The sequence below is a fragment of the Seriola lalandi genome, unplaced genomic scaffold (assembly GCF_002814215.2).
Source record: "Seriola lalandi dorsalis isolate HSWRI2012SDOR001 ecotype SW California unplaced genomic scaffold, Sedor1 jcf7180002054469, whole genome shotgun sequence".
NCBI lineage: Eukaryota > Metazoa > Chordata > Actinopteri > Carangiformes > Carangidae > Seriola > Seriola lalandi.
Genome location: NW_019525022.1, coordinates 109,779 through 128,777, shown reverse-complemented (window position 1 = coordinate 128,777; position 18,999 = coordinate 109,779). Strand labels below are relative to the sequence as shown.

Below are 18,999 nucleotides of genomic sequence, written 5' to 3'. Positions count from 1 at the left end.
ATTTAGTAATTAGTATTTGATAATTACCAATTGACGACACATACATGGTGCACTTTGCTTACATTCAAACAGCTTGATGAACTTAAAAAAAAGAAATGTTGTAAAATATGCACCAAACATTTTTATGTTCATATGACAAGATAACTTTGAAAACATTTCATTAAATTTTAAGGTTGTTTGCAATGAAGAAATGGCTCTTTGTTTGTGTAACTTAAAATCTCTGCAGCAGCCTCAGCCGCCTTCCTCTTCCTGTAGGCCGTGTTCCTGCGTACATATAGTCCAAGAAGAGGCGGCGATTGAACAGAAGAGGGGAGTATCGCTGGAGCAAGGGGAGGACCAACAAGAGGGCCCGGGCTGCTGATTGTATGGAGGAGGAGGAGGAGGAGGAGGAGGAGGAGGAGGAGGCGGCGGCAAACCAGGACAATGATGTTAAAGAACAGCCCTTTAACTTCATTGTCCACAGCCTACAGGAAGAGGACTTGTCCCCCTGTTCCAAGGACGAACTCTAACTGGATGGAGAGGTCAGTCAGCAACAGTTGGAGCAGCGGCCACCCCTTGTCTTTCTGGTGTTGAGAGAACCTGGAACACACAAACACAGACTGTTGTAGACTTTTCAGCTTTCATTAAAAGATAAATCACAGTACAGGTTATGACTGGCTATATATATGTGTATATATATATATATATATATATATGTGTGTGTGTGTGTGTGTGTATAAGAATAATGTAAAGATTAATAATCTCACAAAATTAATAAAACAATCTAATTTGATTCCCTGAATCTTTTCCTTTATTTCATGTTTTACAAATGGTTTTTGAGGCTGTAGCAATAAACAGTGCAGCAGTTGATGCTCTGTTTATTGGATAACATAAAGATTTACAAGTGGTTCCTCTTCGGTTGTATTTCTAGAGGTTCTTGTGCCATACTTAGTAGTTTTTATCAGTAACGCTGGGATTGTTCATCTGCTAATGTATTACTACTCTGTATTTTCTCCTCAGCCAATCAGCACAGAGATCCTCCCGCTCCTCCGGAGGCACGGCAGCTCATTAAGACCCACTTAGTGCTGACGTCACAAAGCTGCTTACTGCAGCAGGTGAATGGAGGGAGAATCTGAGAGAGAATCTGAGAGAGATTTGTATACACTGATGTTGGACTAAATAACAGGACAGACAGCATCATGACCACTTGTTTTTGTTGAAAGGACACATACTGATTTGAGGGATTACTAATGATCCGGATTCTGTGTCTGTCTGGAAGTTTGTGAGTGGACCAAGCAGCCGGTATGGAGGGCGACGGGAAGGTAAAGTGTGATCAGTGCACCACATGTTATAAAGTGACTGATTAGCCGAAGGAAAAATAAAGAGTGTGATAACAGGTGCTTCTCCAGTGTCTCAGGTTTTGTGTGGCAAGTAAAACAAACAGCAGCTTCTGAGACAAAACTCACCAACAACATCTGATACAGATCATAGCCAGGATAACGTTCCTCAGAGCGGTATGGTCACACTCACCATCACTGTCGGGCCTCAGTGGTGCCACTAATTGTTCCCAGCGTGTCCCAAGTCTACATCATACTACTATAACTCATTGTTGTACATGTCATTGTGAACGCTCTAGCAGAGTGTTTTTGCTCTTCTTTGTCAACAAACGAGACATCGACCACCTCTGTCGATTCAGACTCACTAAGACGAAGCAAATATATCATGTATTAGTGTTTTCAGAGACACTTGTGGTTGTGTGCTTCTGCCTGTGTGAACTGTGGGATGATTGTGTCCATCAACAGCAGGTTTAGACTGTGTTCTTAACCCCAGCCCCTTCACTGTCATTAAAGTATTTTAATCTAAAAGTATTACTACAAGTAAAAATCCTACATTTGAAAATGTACTTAAGTAAAGTAAAGTAATGTACTGAAGGTACTTATAATGCTTTATAACAATGTTAGCTTGTAGTTTGTAGGAGGAGCCAATTGTAGGTACTTTAGGTTCAGTTGTGTTATTTAATCTGTTGCAGTGCATCATATTTTCTAAACCTATCGTATGTTTTTGATGTTAAATTATAATTTTCAAAGTAAACAGTTCAATGTTTCCTCTGAGTGTAGTGAAAGCACTGTAAGATTTAAATATTTAAGTACCTTACAGTTGTACCTCAGTAAAGATACTTGATTGAAATGCTTAGTTAAATGTGTCCAGTGTGAACACATCACACACTTTAAACCTGCTGAGTGTGATTCATTGTGTCAGTGTTGCTAACTATAGCTGCACAGATGTGTTTGCACTCATCTACTTTGAACCTCTTGGCTTCTTCACTCTCAATCAGCAGCATGAATAATCTTTGATGGTTGTCTTGTTGAACGCAGACCTGTATCTGTGTTTCTCTGTTATAACAACAGGTGACGCCCCAGCTGATGATGGCTGTGGGGACAGCTGTGATTGGCTCTCTCCAGTTTGGCTACAACACAGGTGTCATCAATGCTCCTCAGAATGTGAGTATCGTCTTGTGAAAAACATAGAGGTGTTAAGAGTCATTATTGTTGTTATGACGCGCTCTACCAGGTGAGCCACTGAGGCAAGGAAAGAGACCCATAGTCTACAGTCATACTAGTAGCTCTGTGAGGCTCTACTGTGACCTAGTGGTGCACTGAGCTAATGGGTATAGACAGTTAAAACTTTGCTGCCGGTGCTGGAGGGAAAGTCAAAGGATCACCAAACCCAGCAGGACTGTAGCAAATGTCATGGAAATCCATCCAAGGGTAACGTAATGATGGTGCCGGAGGAAAAGTCAGAGGATCTCTGAAGTCAGTAGTTGTTAAAATATTTCACTCTGGACTAATGTGGTGACTGACTAACATGAAAACCTGAGACGAGCAAGTTGAATGTGTCTTTTATGCGTCTTACATGTTGAACCTACTGTGTGCTGTTTTGTGTTGTAGATTATTGAGAGCTTCTACAACGAGACGTGGAGCAGCAGGTTTTCAGAGCCCATCCCTCAGACCACTTTAACAGCTCTGTGGTCGCTCTCTGTGGCCATCTTCTCTGTGGGCGGGATGTTCGGCTCCTTCTCTGTCGGCCTCTTCGTCAACCAGTTCGGCAGGTGCGACTCTTCCTATCTCCAACATCATTATTAATCACACATTCTCTAAAAAAAAAAAAAGAAAAACCATTAATGAATATTCTTATCATCTCTTCAGGAAGAACTCCATGCTCATGGCCAACGTACTCGCCTTCATTGCTGCCGTGTTCATGGGCTTCTCCCAACTGGCTGCTTCCTATGAGATGCTCATCATTGGCCGGTTCATAGTGGGTCTCTACTCTGGTCTGTCCACTGGCTTTGTGCCCATGTATGTTGAAGAAATCTCACCCACGTCTCTCCGTGGAGCGTTAGGAACTCTGCATCAGCTCGGTGTCGTGATCGGCATTCTCATGGCACAGGTGAGATCCTCAACCCTTGAACCATGATCGTCCCCTTAGTTTCCCGTCTGGCTACAGAATGAATAAATAAACTCCTTATAGTGTGAAAGTATCAACATTTAAAAGTATTCAAACCCACAAAGTCAGATATTATGCCTGCTCCATTATTTCAAATGAATTTTTTTTCATTTCAGTTTCAATTCAATTTTATCTGTATAGCATTAAATCATAACTTATACTATCTCAAAGCACTTTAAAGAGTCAGGGCAAGACCTTAAAATATTATAAAGAGGAACCAACAGCTCCTACAATGAGCAGCACTTGGTGACATTTGGGAGGAAAAACTCACTTGTAACAGGAAGAAACCTCCAAAATCTGCACTTCCTGTACAGATGTTTCACATTAAAAGTCTGACAGGGCGTAACACCTCTCTGTCCAGGTTGGCTTTTATTTGAAAGCTTGAGAGCTTTGTAGCTCAACAACAATCTTAATCACAACATAACGTGATTAAAGTATTAATGTGAGTAAGACGGAGTCACCATACTGTCACCATGTTGAAATGATGAAACTGTCAGTCATGTAAACACTTTAGTCCAACTGTTTTGAGTTTTTGTCCAACGTACCAACACACACACACACATCAGACCAACTGTTTGAAAACGTGTGTTGTGTTGGTAAAATGCTTCATTCTACGATAATAAGAAAAGAACAACAACATATATATATATAATATTTACATATGATTTATAAAATGAATTGGGTTCATTTTATTTGTATGGTCCACGCTGCCATTGTTTCTCTGGCATACAAACACATGTCCTGTGCATCAAGTAGATTCCTAAAAGCAACGCAGGCACAAAACATCTTAATTGGACTTAGGCCTTAGCCTGATTATTGGTCATAATTAGATTATTGTATCCACGTGAACTTATTGCACAACAAAGGTAATGTTTGTGATGATGTATCTGGCAGATGTTAAAACACTGTTGACCACAGGCTGTTGTGTTTACACCAGTCTGTGTAACAGTGGCACTTATGTTTCAAGTGTCAGAACATCATGTTTTATTAAAGTTAAATGAGTTAAGGGTAATGACAGGACTGGTGCCAGCCCCACCCCCACCCTGCATATTGTTTGTGAAGAGTCTGACATGAATCTGGATATGACTCAAAGTGTGCATTTTACAAACTGTAAGATAACATTATACCATGTTCTAAAAATACAACCCAGCATTTAGCCACACCCGAGTTTTTGTCTCAGCTGTAGGTTTAAAATTAGTTTAGCAATATACAAACCTTCACAGCGACTATTAAGTACAATTAAAATCATCAAAAAAGAAAATCTGCAAATGATGGAGCCATGAATGTAATATGTGAATGGTGAATCTCAAGCGACAGCCACCAGGATCCTCTGGAGCTTTGCAGAAGTGAGTGTAATGGAATATCCTGCATGAGATGAAGCACTGCTGCATCACGGCTACACAGACAAAGTCCTGACACAACCATGAAGTCGGATGGGATAACTCACTACTGAAGGGACATGGAGTCATAGCAGCCTGGTGGGACTGTGTTTATATTAAACAAGAAAAGGTGCACGAATGTGGTGGCTGTGTCTGTTCTCCGCTGGTTCACTGCTGTTATTATTGCTTCTGAACCGCGTCGGTTAATCACTGACTTTAAACGTGAAACTGTTTTATTCAGTGTTTTACTGGTTATAATCACCTGGTCTCTTTGTTTTGGAGGAGATGAGACCTGTGGATAATTCAGCTCCTGGTAAAAACCTCCAGAACGGCTGACACTGATTGCAGTGGTGTTGAGTACAACTCCCATGGTCCCATGCTACTTCGTGACATCACTCAACACCATATTGCTTTGATTGAGAGGCAGAAGTTACATACTTTGTCAAAAATGTCTGGAACTGACAAAAACCTGAACCCGGTCTAAAAGGATGTTCCTGTTTGGTTATGACTTGTGACAAATGTGATGCTCTGTGTGCTGTACAGTGTTATATGTGTGTGTGTATGTGTGTAAGCATTGTGTTGTGTGTGTTGTGTAGATCTTTGGGATTGAATCCCTCATGGGGAATGCCTCCCTGTGGCCCCTCCTGCTGGGTTTTACTTTCCTGCCAGCAGTGCTGCAGTGTATCCTGCTGCCCCTCTGCCCCGAAAGCCCCCGGTACCTCCTCATCAACTGCAACGAGGAGAGCAAAGCCCGCAGCAGTGAGACAGACACACACACACACACACACACACACACACACACACACACACATATCACAAAACACACAATAATAAACAACACAACTTTGGCAAGAGTTAAATTAGTTGTGATGTTTACTGTCCTAAAGGACCAACCTTACGCAGTGTACCGTTACCGTAGTGACCTGAACTGGCACCAACAGCTGCCAGAAAGGTTGATTAACGCCTGTTCTTTTGACCACACATCCTGTCCAGCACATCAGTGTGTGTTTCCCCGACACAGATGTCACATGAACTGCTCTCTTCCAGTCTTGGTGAAGCTGCGGGGAACTGACGACGTGAGTGAGGACATGCAGGAGATGAGGGAGGAGAGCCAGCAGATGAAGAGGGAGAAGAAGGTGACCATCGCCGAGCTGTTCCGCTCCCCCATGTACCGCCAGCCCATCTTTGTTGCCATCATGCTGCAGCTCTCGCAGCAGCTGTCTGGAATCAACGCTGTAAGAGGCCAGTTCTTAGTTCAGGTGTCTACAGAGTAATTCATATGCACACCAACGCCAACCGTTCCCTGTGTCATGTCATCGTCTTTAGGTGTTTTACTACTCAACTGGGATCTTTGAGCGAGCAGGCGTGTCGCAGCCTGTTTATGCAACCATTGGTGCAGGAGTGGTCAACACCGCCTTCACTGTGGTTTCTGTAAGTCACAAAAGAACCATTAAAAAGATGTTGGTAACATTTACCTTCATCTTGTCATGAGACACTTCCTGTCCTTTGCAGTTGTTTGTGGTGGAGCGAATGGGCAGAAGACCACTTCACCTCATTGGTTTGATGGGAATGGCAGTTTCAGCAATTTTTCTAACTGTTGCCATGGCGCTGTTGGTAAGTTTTCGAGATCACCTTTACTCCATCTGTTCAGCTTTTCAAATGAAGCGACTGAAAACATCTGTATTGTGCTGTTCCTCAGGACCAGCTCAAGTGGATGTCCTATGTCAGCATTGCAGCCATCTTCAGCTTTGTAGCATTTTTTGAAATTGGCCCTGGCCCCATTCCCTGGTTCATTGTGGCCGAGCTCTTCAGCCAGGGGCCCCGGCCTGCTGCCATTGCAGTTGCTGGTTTCTCCAATTGGTCTGCCAACTTCTTAGTGGGGATGTGCTTCCAGTATGTCGAGGTAAGACAGTTGCAGTCCACAAATGCCATTAACCCTCCTCACTGTTGAATATGCATGCTGTAGCTCGTGCCTATAATTTAAAATGAGTGACATTTTGCCTTTGACGCAGCAACTCTGTGGTCCGTACGTCTTCATCATCTTCACGGTCCTGCTGCTGGGCTTCTTCGTCTTCACCTACTTCAAGGTGCCAGAGACCAAGGGCCGAACCTTTGATGAGATTGCAGCAGGCTTCCGCCAGTCGTCTGGCCGCGGTTCTGACAAATACTCAGCCGCTGAGGAGTTCAGCACCCTCAGGGGGGATGACCCTGACCTCTGAAAGCTGCCGTACATGCACACATTCAAAGCTACCTGTTACACTTGGGGTACACTGCTAGAACGCTATCAAATTCAAATATCTTATAAACTAATGATATGCTCATGTTTACATAAGAGGTTCAGTCTTCAGACAGACGATGGATCGACGGACTGAGGACATCACTGTTAGTTACTCTGGGCTCTGTCTGCAGCTCAGGAAATCTGTTTTCAGCTCCTGCCATCTTGATGAAAGTGGTATCTCAGGCTTTAAACTGAAGTGAGTGATTAAATGGAGTGAGAGACAGGCTGTGATGCAGCAGAAAGAGCAGGATGGGTTTAGACTGTAAATATCAGTAAGTATCTTATTCAGAACCTCCCTGTGAACCTACAGCACATGATTTGAAACTCTCGTTTTCTATTTTGGTGTTCATAGGATCAGGTTTGAAGTGTTAGATGGACTGCTTAAATATTAGATCTTAACTTTCTGTTGGTCACAAGTTCATTTTGAAAAGTGAACCACAGTTTCACAAGAACAGCAGCAGATGGAAACTCTGTTAAACTGTTAGATTTTTGAGCCCATATTTGTGTGCTACAAAAAGACAATTGTGGTGGCACCAACGTGTGTGTGTGTGTGTGTGTGTGTGTGTGTGTGTGTGTGTGTGTGTGTGTGTGTGTGTGTATGTGTGTGTGTGTGTGTGTGTGTGTGGTAATGTGTGTGTGAAGGTGAGCTCAGACTGAGCACAAAGTCTCCTTCCATTGTTGGTATGAATTTGACGGCTGAGGCTGACGTCCTCACAGATGTTGACGAGCTAGTCTTGGTTGTCGTTGCTTGGGTGTTCCAGGAAGTAGCTCATTAACCAACATTATGTGAAATTGTGCCAAGGAGCACGTCTTTTCTGTGTGTGTAGTCTTGGCGGCACTGAGCATACGAAGAGGGGTCCTAAAAACTGTAGCAATGATCTTCACCTGGTAGACTGGACTTTACAGTAAATTACTGTGGAGCTCACAGACAAATTTCACACTCATTTATACAAAGTAAAAGGAAAAGTTAGACATTTTGGGGAATATGCACTTTCTATCAGGTGGAGAAACTTAGTTAAATAATGAAAATTTGATTAGCTAAGATTTAACCAAAACCCTGATGTTGTCTGAATGTAATCCAAAATGTTCTTATGGCCTGAACCTAAACACATGCAGAGCGCAGCATGTAAACTACCGTCTCCAGTGTGAGACACTAAACTAACAAAACAAACAGAATTTATAATTTAATTATATAATTTACTTAATTACTTAATTCACGTCAGTATTATATAATTTTCATCCAATTTATGTTTTTTTCTGGCGTGAATTATAATTGAATCCACAGGTCAAAGTCTTCTGCCTGAAGAGTAAGAAAGTCATACACTAATATCTTTAGCATCCCTTTTCCTCAGTTACATTTCTATATGTAGTGTATTTGTATTTTTAACATCCCTGTCATATTAGTGTACATGCAGAGGGCACAATATTTTATATGTGATAATTAACACAGAAATGCCGGATGACTTGAACAGAATGAATTAATGAATTGTGCTGTGATTTTTATGAAGTTGCTGTGTCCAACAGAACTGTACGGTGTTTTAGAAAATAAAAGTTAAATCCACTGTTCACTGGAATTTTTCCAATACATGTTAATAGTAATAGGTCAGTAAACACTATGACCAGGGTAGTTTGTTGCAGCTTTAATGGAGCTAATGATCAAGTGACTCAGTATTAGGCCACTGTAAAGATGAGAGACACCAAGTCAGATTACACGAATAAAAAATGTTGTTACAGTAATAATGTAATATCACAAGATAGTCATTATTCTGCAAGGATATTTGTAATATAGCTATGTTATGTCACATTTTAGAAGAAGTCAGAATATTGTATTATTGAAGTTGTGTTCTTAAAATCAAATTTCATTGTTACGATATTATAAGAATAACTTGTGTGTAGGAATACAATAGTTAAGCGGTTGAAAAAATGTTGTGCCAAAGGAAAGTGCTGTTTTCACGAGAAGATAAACCGCTGAAAATATTCCAGTATGAAGCGTACATTTCAACAGATATTAGATTGTTTCGCTGGGCGTTTTTAAAAGGGTCTAAAACAGGTTTTTTCTGCTGGCCCCCGTGCACAGCAACTGATAGCTCTGCTTGTGTGCAGGTGTCCCCTGCTGCCTCTCTTAGCAGGCAGCACGCTGGTCTGAATCTACTGCAGGTAATACACCGACTGTGCATGACTCATACAACCCAACTCCAAATAATCCGAACTGTTGTGACGACCCTGTCCCTTTAGGATTTCCTGCTTGAACCGTCTGGTGATGGACAACATGTATTGTATGTTTCTTTACAGTCTTACTTGTGTCCACTGGTTGGAGCCAGAGACGAGAGACGAGCACACATCATGTGTCTGTGTTGACCACACTCAAAATCTCATGTACATCAAATGATGACTGTCACTGAAGAGTTAAGGTGGGAACCCGGGGCTGAAGCACTTATGGCAGCTGCTTCATCTGTTTAACAATCCAGCCTTGAAAGGTGCAATCAGAGCATCTGAACTACAAAGTGACCATAGTCACTGACCCCAAGAGCCTCTTATATTTTCTTATAGCTTCAAATCGCCTGAATCTTGACACATTAATTACTTAATGTGAATTCCAGTTTTTGATGGACTGTTGAGGCCCATGGTGATCAGAGCTCGAGTGTGTCCAGTGACCAGTGACAGCTGTATCCAGATGTAACGCGTGCGTGCTCACTGACAACTGAATAAAAGGAACCATTGTCAATATTTTACCTCAAGGGGTGAATAGATAATAAATATTACAATATATCAGTCTTGACACAGATATCCAGAGAGAGGCAGCAGCTGTTCTGGTCACATGGTTAAGAGTTCCTCTGGAAACAGGGGTTAGAGGTCAGAGCTGAGGCTTCAGTCTGTACATTCCTGGCCAGAATTGAACTACATGCTTTTCATGGCACTGTTGAACTTTCACCTACTGTAAATCTAAAACAGTCTTAGTGATGCCTATATCACTATCAAAGATCAATTATCTATCTAAAAGTAAAATGATATGACAGCAGATATTGTTATATGTTCTCTCTGTTGAGGAAATGAGCAGCCCTGTTGCTGTGCATCTCATCACTCACCTTTTAGTGAAGAAAACCAATCCTAAGTGTTTACTATGACTCACTGGCAAACCACAGACACTGCCAACATCTGCAAGGTAGAACAACTTTGGCTGATGTAATATTACATGTGGAAGAGTAATGCTGACAGCTGCATCCTCCACAGTGACTCCACTGTGCATCAAACTGAAACCACTTAAGTTTCCCAGCAGAGCATGGATAGGTCATCTCCATGCACACACAGTCCTGTTTACTCCTGATGGAGTCGTTTGTTTTTGATCCGGGACAACACTAACTCAACCACTGGACTTTGAACAAACATTTGTGGTTCCCTGAGGATGAATCCTGTTTACACTGGTGATCATACGATTGATCCTCTAGCGCCACCATGAGGTCGACACGGACCCACAAGGGTCATGTTCTTTTATTCAAAATGGTGACTTTCCCTGAAAGGCAACAACCAGTAGTGGACAAACTAAAATTTGGAGCTATTGTTTTTAGTGAAATCTCTCAAAAACTGTTTTGTCTTGAAAGTTGGTTTCACTTTTCGCCGAGCGCCATCATCATGTAAAACTTTTGTTTGTCCAATACTGATTTTTGACCTGCAATGACTAAAATCACAGGTAGAGACACGGCACCGTGCCAACACCGGAGAAATGATCCGTTCATTAACATAACTCTAGCACAATAGACAGAAGTGGATGTTGGACAAGTGTATTCAACATATGGCTTTTAAATTAACTCAAATTGCATCACATTTTCCTATTTCACAGAAATATATAAACCCCAGTGAGAGGTGGTCAGTGGTGATTATATATCTTTTCAGAATAGAAGCCATAATTCAACCAGATTTCATGTCTTTGTCTCTGCAATAAGTTGTGATGCAGATATTTTGATTACATTGCTTATCTCAGGTCAGTCCTGCGATGCTGTCAGGAAGGTTGCTGTGCCCCGCCGCCTCGGCACATTTCCATCCGAGGTGTAGGTCTATGAGGCGGAGATGACTGTTGATGGTCTGACTGATGTAAGTGACCCGGTCAAAATCCTCAGGTCAGAGTAAAGTAAGTGCGTTACATCAGCTCACACCACTTCTCTGCACGGTGATGATTTGTACTTTCATTTGTTGATGGTCAGTTACTCAATATTGTGGAAAATCTCCAACATGTCATCTGCTCTACGGCCTTTGGACCCATGGTTATGTGGTGGTGCTGTCATTCTGAAACCTAATGAAGCCACTGAATGTCTTGCAGCAATACTCCACATCAGAGGTGGGAGTGAGTCACAAGCAAGTCTTAACCTTCAGGTCCCAAGTTACTGTGGTGACAAGCAAGTCAAGTTAAATAAAATCCCGATGATCAGCTCCAGTTTCCACGTTTAAAAAGACAGGATCCAGGAAGCCCAGATGGAATCACTTTCTGTCTGGGATGTTGGTCGGATCGTTTGGCCTTTAGCGGAGGTATGAGTGCCAGTCTTGTTATTACTACTACTATACATCTCTATGTGGAACCTGCATTGTGCTTAATCCTCTTTCCTCCTGCAATCAATGTCAGTATTTTCAGCGCCCATTGCACTAAAAATCACCCAATCATGTTTGGAAAACAAAATGTAACTTGCAAAATGTTTTAAAAAAAAAAAAAGAAAGAAAGAAAAGTCAGGTACTTTCGAGTCATCAGTGTCACGTCTAAGCTCTGACTCCGCCCCCGACTCCCAGCTGATCCCAAAATGGGCGAAAAGGTCATGAAGGAGGGAAATTAGCTATAGAGAGTCCCCCACCTCTGATCCACATGAATTAGAAAAATATATAAATGAGCTGCTCAGTAACATACACTGAGCAGGTTACTTATAGTACAGTACTGAACAGCAGAGCAAACAAATGACACATTTAAAACATATAAATGTCATTAGCATCCGTTTGTCTGACTCTTATGTTTATAGCATCAAAATGAGATTAAATGGGACGTTGACTCTCACACATCTCACACCTGAATCAGGTTTTCACCCAGAACAGTACATATCTTTAAAAAAATTTATTCAAATACACAAATTGATTTATTTTCCTCTGAAAATAAAACATTTACTGAAAAACACTTTAAAAGGCACACAGCATGTTCACAATTCATTATGTGGGAGTTTAGTTTCTCATGTGTAGTTTTTCTGTCCATAAGAAACTCTGGGTCTGAGTGGAGTTTATTAGCTGAGGGAACTGCAGAGGATAAAGCTACAGATGGTCCTGATCCTCTTGTACAGTTTCATTTTCCACCAGATTTTCCATTAACTCAAATGTTAAAAAAAAAACATTTATAAAAAGTCTTTAGAAAACACTGCGAAATACACTTCTTACTCTAATAGCAGCTTCCATAGATGATGCATAAAATATTGACAGTTCCTTAGTGTTACTTTCCTTAAAAAAAAACCTGTTTGAAATGCTGGACTTTATTCTGACACTGTTAGGTCACTGAGCGTCTCTGGAGGAGCATCGAGCAGCTCAAACATGTCGTCAATCACCTGCCACAGACAGTTCTCCAGAGGAAAGTCATTGTCCACCAGGTTGACCAGGAAGTAGTTGTCGTGGATATACTTGATTATCATCCGTGAAGGAGACTCGTCTTCATAGAGTTTGGCCCACTGCTCGATCCACAAGGCAAAGGCCTCGTCCTGAGAACAACATGGGGACAGTCAGAAGAGATCCACCAGTCAAACTGCTGGTGTCAAATACAATGTACTTCATGACGTCAATCACATGCCCCTGTTTATTAGTCAAGGTGCCAGTTCTGCCCAGGAGATTTAACCCATCACTCCTATCTACATCCGAATCGGCAGGACGATCTCCATCTTACCTTCCAGTACATGAAGCTGACCGGGTCCACTACAGTGGGCTGAACGATCTCCCTGCCAGGGAAGATCCCCCACGTCACAGCGTTAGGTTGCAGTTCAGGGGCATTGGTCAAGTTACGGCCCTGCACACAAAGTGTTCACGATGACATGATGTTGACCCACAAACAAACACACAAAGCACACAAACACAGACTGATAGCTCCCTGTTCAAACTTACATGCACATTAACAATATGGTAGTTGACACGGGGCTCGTACTTCTTCAGTACTTTGAGGAGAGCGTTGACGTTTTCACTGGAGGTGAAGAACTCCAGGTAGGCCTGTTGAATTTACAACAAGAGGATTATGAGACAAACCCCATCCGAACACGCAAACAAAACCAACAGTGTTGACTACCTTCTGGAAGACGTAGCCTCCTGCGGGTCCCCAGCCCACTACAGGGTCTGCGGAGGGTTTCCCATTGATGCTGGGCTGGGAGTTGATGGTGAGGACGCCTCGTCTGTTCACCTTCTCCAGCTCATCCTTCAGCAGGTTGGTCTCTGGGGCCAGAGGCTCATCGTTCCATGGCAAACACATCACCTGGCACAAGAAGAAGAAACCTGGTGTTTTATATTTCAATGGCTAACTGTTTCCCCCTCCTTCCAGTCTTCATGCTAAGCTAGGCTAACCATGTCCTGACTCCAGGGGCCTCATTTAGAAAACAGTACATACTAAAAGTGTCTGTGCGCACGAAGGCCACAAACAATATACAGCAAAAAGTAATCAGACTGCAAACACACACCTCCACTCAGTTTCCCCTTTTTAAATCTTAATCAAATTGAAAACGTGCACACTTTGGCAAACCTCATGCTCCGCCCAGAACACTCCTACAATTAACCATAAATAGTCAAATAAAATGAATTGATTGTGTAAATCAGCGGCGACACCCAGCTCCATGCTCCACACTAAGACATGAGACTGAGATCCATGTGAACATCTCATTCTCATACATAAGGAAATCTATAGTTCGTATTTTATCGGTAAGTAATGGTGATGTTGTGACTACATTACGAGGCATTACAGGACACTAGATGTTGTAACGTCTGACTCGTAAACATGACCTTTGTAAAAGTTCTGTGCTGTGAAAAGTCAGATTCAGAGACACTCCTCTTCCTCCCTCTACCTTGTGTCCACTGCGGTTCGGCTGGGCTGTGATGTAGCAGGTGAAGACCTCGAACACACTCTCCTCATTCATCAGCTCCTCCCCCCACATCTGCAGCAGAGCATCTTTGGAGGACTTGCTCTTCAAGTAGAACAGGTAGTAGTCGTTTAACTCACCAAAAGCTGGAGATGAGGAGTTTCCCCTGAAGACATTGACATCATCACTCAGTCATTTAATAGTAGGCTTCACCATTTTACACAATTCTCATAGCTCTATTAGTAATGGAGCTTGCCATCGGCCGTTGGGGAAATCATCCCAGTCCTGGGTTCTGTAGATGTAACTCTTGGGTCTGGAGGCCCAGAAGATCGGTCGAACGTCTTCTACCTTTCGTTTGGGATGGGCACTGACGGCCCAGGGAAGAGGCCGCCTGGCAGGAAAAAAGAAAATCCGTATTTTCACACAGCCAGACAGACAAAGGGCAGGGACCTTCTCCACTAAACCAGTTCAACCTGCTCGGGCTCTCTTTGGCCCTGTTCAGACCTGCTATCACAAGTGGACTGCTCTAAGTTCAGATGAGAACACACACGAGACGCATTGAGGACGTATTATCAATCCGATTACTCAGACCACATTCAGAGGAGGTGCAGATGTGAACGAGAGACTGCTGACTGAGAGAAACTATTTATTTCCTAAAACTCCACGACTGCTTCTGACTTTTGCTATAATTGTGCTGCGAGCAGGCGGAGGGATAACTGACCTGGGATCTTCTGTCCACAGCCCCAGCTGTCGGAGCACCTCCATGGTGGCCACCTCTCGGTTCAGTGTGTAGAAGTGGAGGCCTGGTACCTTCCCGCTGTCCAGCAGCACACGGCACATCTCCACCGCCTGCTGGATTCCATAGTTACGGATAGCAGCATCGTTGTCTTTGATAGGCTCAATGACTCTGGTGATCTCCTCTGGTACCTCCAGCTTTGACAACTTGACGAGCTGACGCAGGGACTGGTAACCCTGGAAAGAAACAGGTTCAAGTCCAGCTTTATCCTGAATTATCTGTTTGACATCACTTCATCATTTTATTCTGTCAGACACTGGTGTTAAATTGTGTCATAATTACTGCATGAGTTATGGCCAAAAATGTGTTTTGTGAGGTCAGAGTGACTTTTGACCTTTGACCAACAAATTCTAATAAGTTCATCCTTGAGTCCAAATGAATGTTTGTAACAAATGTGAATAATATTTTCTCAAGAATGATCCTGTCTGTCGCTGGCATGGAGGAAAACAATGATCCTACTGTTTTTAAGTTGTAGGATTGCGTGAACATCAACCTGTGATTTCTGCATCATGATGATGATGATGATGATGATGATGATGATGAAAGTATCCCGGTTCCTGGAGCACCGACTTACCTGAATGGGGAAGATTCCTGGTAGGATGGGACACGTGATACCTATCGCCCTGCAGTCATCCAGAAACTTGAGGAAAGTGTCCGCCCTGAAGAACAGCTGTGTGATGACAAAGTCTGCTCCAGCATCGACCTTATCTTTTAGGTGTCTCAGATCCTGCTCATAGCTCTCTGCCTCAGGGTGACCTGTGGGGTAGCCTGAATAGACCAGCGCATTTAAATCACTGAATACCACAACATTACAAGTAAAACTCCACTTAAACTGTCTGCTACTGATCTGGAGGCTGAAAACATACCAGCTACGCAGATGTCAAAGTAGTCATCAAACTCAGATCGGATATGTTTAACAAGGTCGATGGCGTAGTTGAAGCCTCCCTCCTCTTCCTCCCAGTCTACCCCCACTGGGTCTGCAGAGACATCACAATACCACAGTTCAGCTGGCAGCCAGATGTTATGAGGATTTCTACAACTACAGAAATCCAGAGTGATGTGGAATCACTCACGACACCTGAGACTGAGCACTTTGATTAGTTCAGCTGTCAAAATACACAAACAGAGTAAAACTGAAAAGTGCATTAAAGAAATCAAAGAACAGCCAATAGATTCAACTCATGAAATCATTTGTAAAATTATTGTACTTAAACTTTATATTTTACCTATCTCAAAATATCAACACTTTAATCTCATAACATTTATTCTCGAAATCTCATTTCCTCCCCTGAAAAGGTAGAACTACCGGTCAGAAACAGAACTGCAGTTAAAAAACAAAAGTTTGTGTTGGTCTCTTTAAGCAACATTTTGCAGGTAAATCACACCAAGTGACTAACATGAAAAACACAAGAACAACACACATTACCAGGACATGTACATACTGTACCTCCATCATATGTGCTGCCTTTCAGTAGCAGGTTTCTACTTCACACACTCCAGACAAAGCTACTGTTCCTGTCCGGTTGACTGAGGAACTATTCTGTCATGACTGAAAAACTATGGAGCAAACAATTCCCTGTTCCCTCTAATTAAGAATGTAAACAAATGTCACTATTAGTATCAGAAATGCCTCAGATTTGGCCTAAAACATGGTATCAGGTATTGGCGAGTACACAAGTACACAAACAACCGTTAGTGATACCACATAATCTATTAATAAACTTCACAGTTGCACACTCAGTGAAAAACCTTGTAAAACAGCAGTTTTCCTGAAAATCAATTCTTCTTCACTGCTGTAAACAGGAAGTTACGCTGTGCAGCCACTCACAACTACAGTTTTGAAGAACTGACTTCCGGTAAATAGCGTAATATTAGCCGTTTACAGCCGTTACATTTGGTACAATGGTATCAGATCAGTACTCTTTATTGGCCGATACAAGTTCAGAATCGGGAAGGAAAATATGGCATGGGAACACCTCAGTCTCCTACCTCCTCTGAGCGCCATAATGTTCTTGAGGCCCAGGTGCTTTGCCTTGGCCAGGTAGCCAGTAATCTTGTCTTTGGTCTGGTTGCAGCAGGTCAGGTGGAGGATGCTCTCGAGGCCACAATAGTTGACCGCTGTGCTGGCAATCATCATAGATGAGGTTTCCTTGTCTGAGCCCGGGTCCCCTGCTGGGTGCCAGGTAATGTCGATGAACAGGGGCCCTCCGGAGCCCATGCGGTCAAATCTGCAGAACAGTGACATGCACAAAAGAAATGGTCAGACTGCTGTTTGGTTACAATACAGACGATTCCTGAGTGGTTAGTGACACCGTTGATCTCAGTACTTTTAGTCAGCTTCTTTTCTATAAGTTCAGCTTAATGAAAATGGGTTACTGTAACACTAGAGCAAACCAATCACTCTGAAGTTTTGCTGCAGGGATTACAAAAAGCCTCTTGGAGCTACTGGTTTACCATTCCTGGACCTGGACCTGTCCTTGTGTCCCACTTTAGTACAGGCATTGTTGATTCCACACACATCATATTTCCTGTATAAAGTTCAGGCCCGGTTTGATTTCACATGCCTTGAGATGAGATTGACAGCTCCACTGGCTGTGCGGGGAGGAAAGAACTCCAGCGAGAACCAGCGGTCTCCAGACTCCATCCTCCTCCGCATCTTGTCCCGCAGCCTGTCTGACCGGTCTGCATCCAGCACCGGCGTGGAACACCGGGAACTCTCCTTGGAGCTCTCCCCGCCACTGTTACTGGCCCCACTGGAGTCGCTCTTGCAGGACTGCCAATTACCTTCCCCTCGCTGCACCTGGTTCACCATGATGGTAAATTACACTGAGAAGAGAAGGAGACACAAAACAGATCAATCTGACTCTGCCCTGTCAGTGTTTGGAGATATCCAGCTGTACTTTGACAGCAACGGGAGCAGACATTAAAACACACCCTACACAAAATTTGGTCTTTTATTGTTTCTTTTTTTGATAATGTACAACCTCACAGATTATGAATAAACAATATACAGTTGGTTCAAATTAAAGTTACATGTTTAAAGTTCAACAGAAAACCACAAAAGCAAAAATAAAGTGGCTGATTTGTGATAAAGTTATGTCCCAAACACAGAAACCCTTTTACACACAGATTGCGCTATATTACCGTTGGGAAAAACCTGTCTTTACTCTGCCTTTGCTTGTTTACACTGAACCAAACAAGCCGGCACATTGCCGATTTAAAAGCTGAACAATGAAGCCCCGCCCCCTGTTCGTCCCTATTACACAAAACAAGGAGACGGAATAAAGCCGCAACATTCTCGCATTTAACAGGCAGTGTAAAAGGGACCAGAGAGACATCCCGGTGTCCCCGTCTCTGTTGGCTGAGTGCAGTTAGCTACGTGCGCTCGAGCGATGTTAGCCCGTTAAACGAAAGGAAAAACACAGTAAGCTCCCAACACAACGACATAAAATAAACCCAGGTACATGCAGCGGGAAAACAAAGCACACACCGCTTCTCCCACCTGCTCCGGTCGGTTCTCCTCGTGCTGCAGGTATCCCAGACTACGTCCATCCAAGACTACACATCAACTGCCACAACGTGGGAAACTTTGGGGGAAGGAAAAAGGCCCCGCGATTCAGGGAAGTTAGTTTCAAATTCGACAGTTAAGGGAAACTTTAAAGGGAAGTTTAGCTTAAGGTGCTGAGCTCCTCTCTTTGAAAAAAAGTGACATTTAAGGTAAAACTTTAACGCTGTCTGACATCCACTCTCGGATTTGAGAAATTTTTGTTTTTATATGTGAAAATAAAATAAAATAAAGCACAGAAAGTCTGTTCATGGATATCAGTGCTGTTGGTATCTCTGACAGCATCACACCTAGGATGCGTTTGACCCTGTCAGAAGACACCATGGTCACAGGTGTGGAGGAAGTCTGACAGGTATTTAATAGTCCTGTTTATCTGGATGTCATCATCAAAATGCAAGAACCACTGCTCCTCAAGAATAAAA

General features: G+C 42.8%; 2 protein-coding genes across 4 annotated transcripts; one reads left to right on the top strand and one right to left on the bottom strand.

The window, feature by feature from the left end:
* Nucleotides 1-501: 501 nt before the first annotated feature.
* LOC111658845 (solute carrier family 2, facilitated glucose transporter member 1-like) lies at nucleotides 502-8,702 on the top strand. The gene is made up of 11 exons (XM_087175410.1): nucleotides 502-521; nucleotides 1,000-1,301; nucleotides 2,388-2,480; nucleotides 2,928-3,088; nucleotides 3,186-3,426; nucleotides 5,459-5,621; nucleotides 5,910-6,097; nucleotides 6,189-6,293; nucleotides 6,375-6,476; nucleotides 6,562-6,765; nucleotides 6,875-8,702. The coding sequence occupies exons 2-11, from the start codon at nucleotides 1,284-1,286 to the stop codon at nucleotides 7,079-7,081; spliced, it is 1,482 nt and encodes a 493-aa protein (XP_087031536.1). The 5' UTR covers nucleotides 502-521; nucleotides 1,000-1,283; the 3' UTR covers nucleotides 7,082-8,702.
* A 3,515-nt stretch (nucleotides 8,703-12,217) lies between these two features.
* mthfr (methylenetetrahydrofolate reductase (NAD(P)H)) lies at nucleotides 12,218-18,631 on the bottom strand. 3 transcript variants are annotated; one of them, XM_023411503.2, is made up of 12 exons: nucleotides 18,503-18,631; nucleotides 17,577-17,838; nucleotides 17,002-17,240; nucleotides 15,879-15,989; nucleotides 15,587-15,780; nucleotides 14,938-15,188; nucleotides 14,473-14,607; nucleotides 14,202-14,382; nucleotides 13,436-13,618; nucleotides 13,258-13,359; nucleotides 13,043-13,162; nucleotides 12,218-12,860 (listed from the first exon to the last, which is right to left on the bottom strand). In XM_023411503.2, exons 2-12 carry the CDS (start codon nucleotides 17,822-17,824, stop codon nucleotides 12,639-12,641), a joined length of 1,986 nt encoding a protein of 661 aa, XP_023267271.1. In that variant the 5' UTR covers nucleotides 17,825-17,838; nucleotides 18,503-18,631; the 3' UTR covers nucleotides 12,218-12,638. The 3 variants fall into 3 exon arrangements, with proteins under 3 accessions (XP_023267271.1, XP_023267270.1, XP_023267272.1); XM_023411502.2 differs by having other exon boundaries at nucleotides 18,515-18,625; XM_023411504.2 differs by lacking the exon at nucleotides 18,503-18,631 and adding an exon at nucleotides 18,157-18,178.
* Nucleotides 18,632-18,999: the final 368 nt, after the last annotated feature.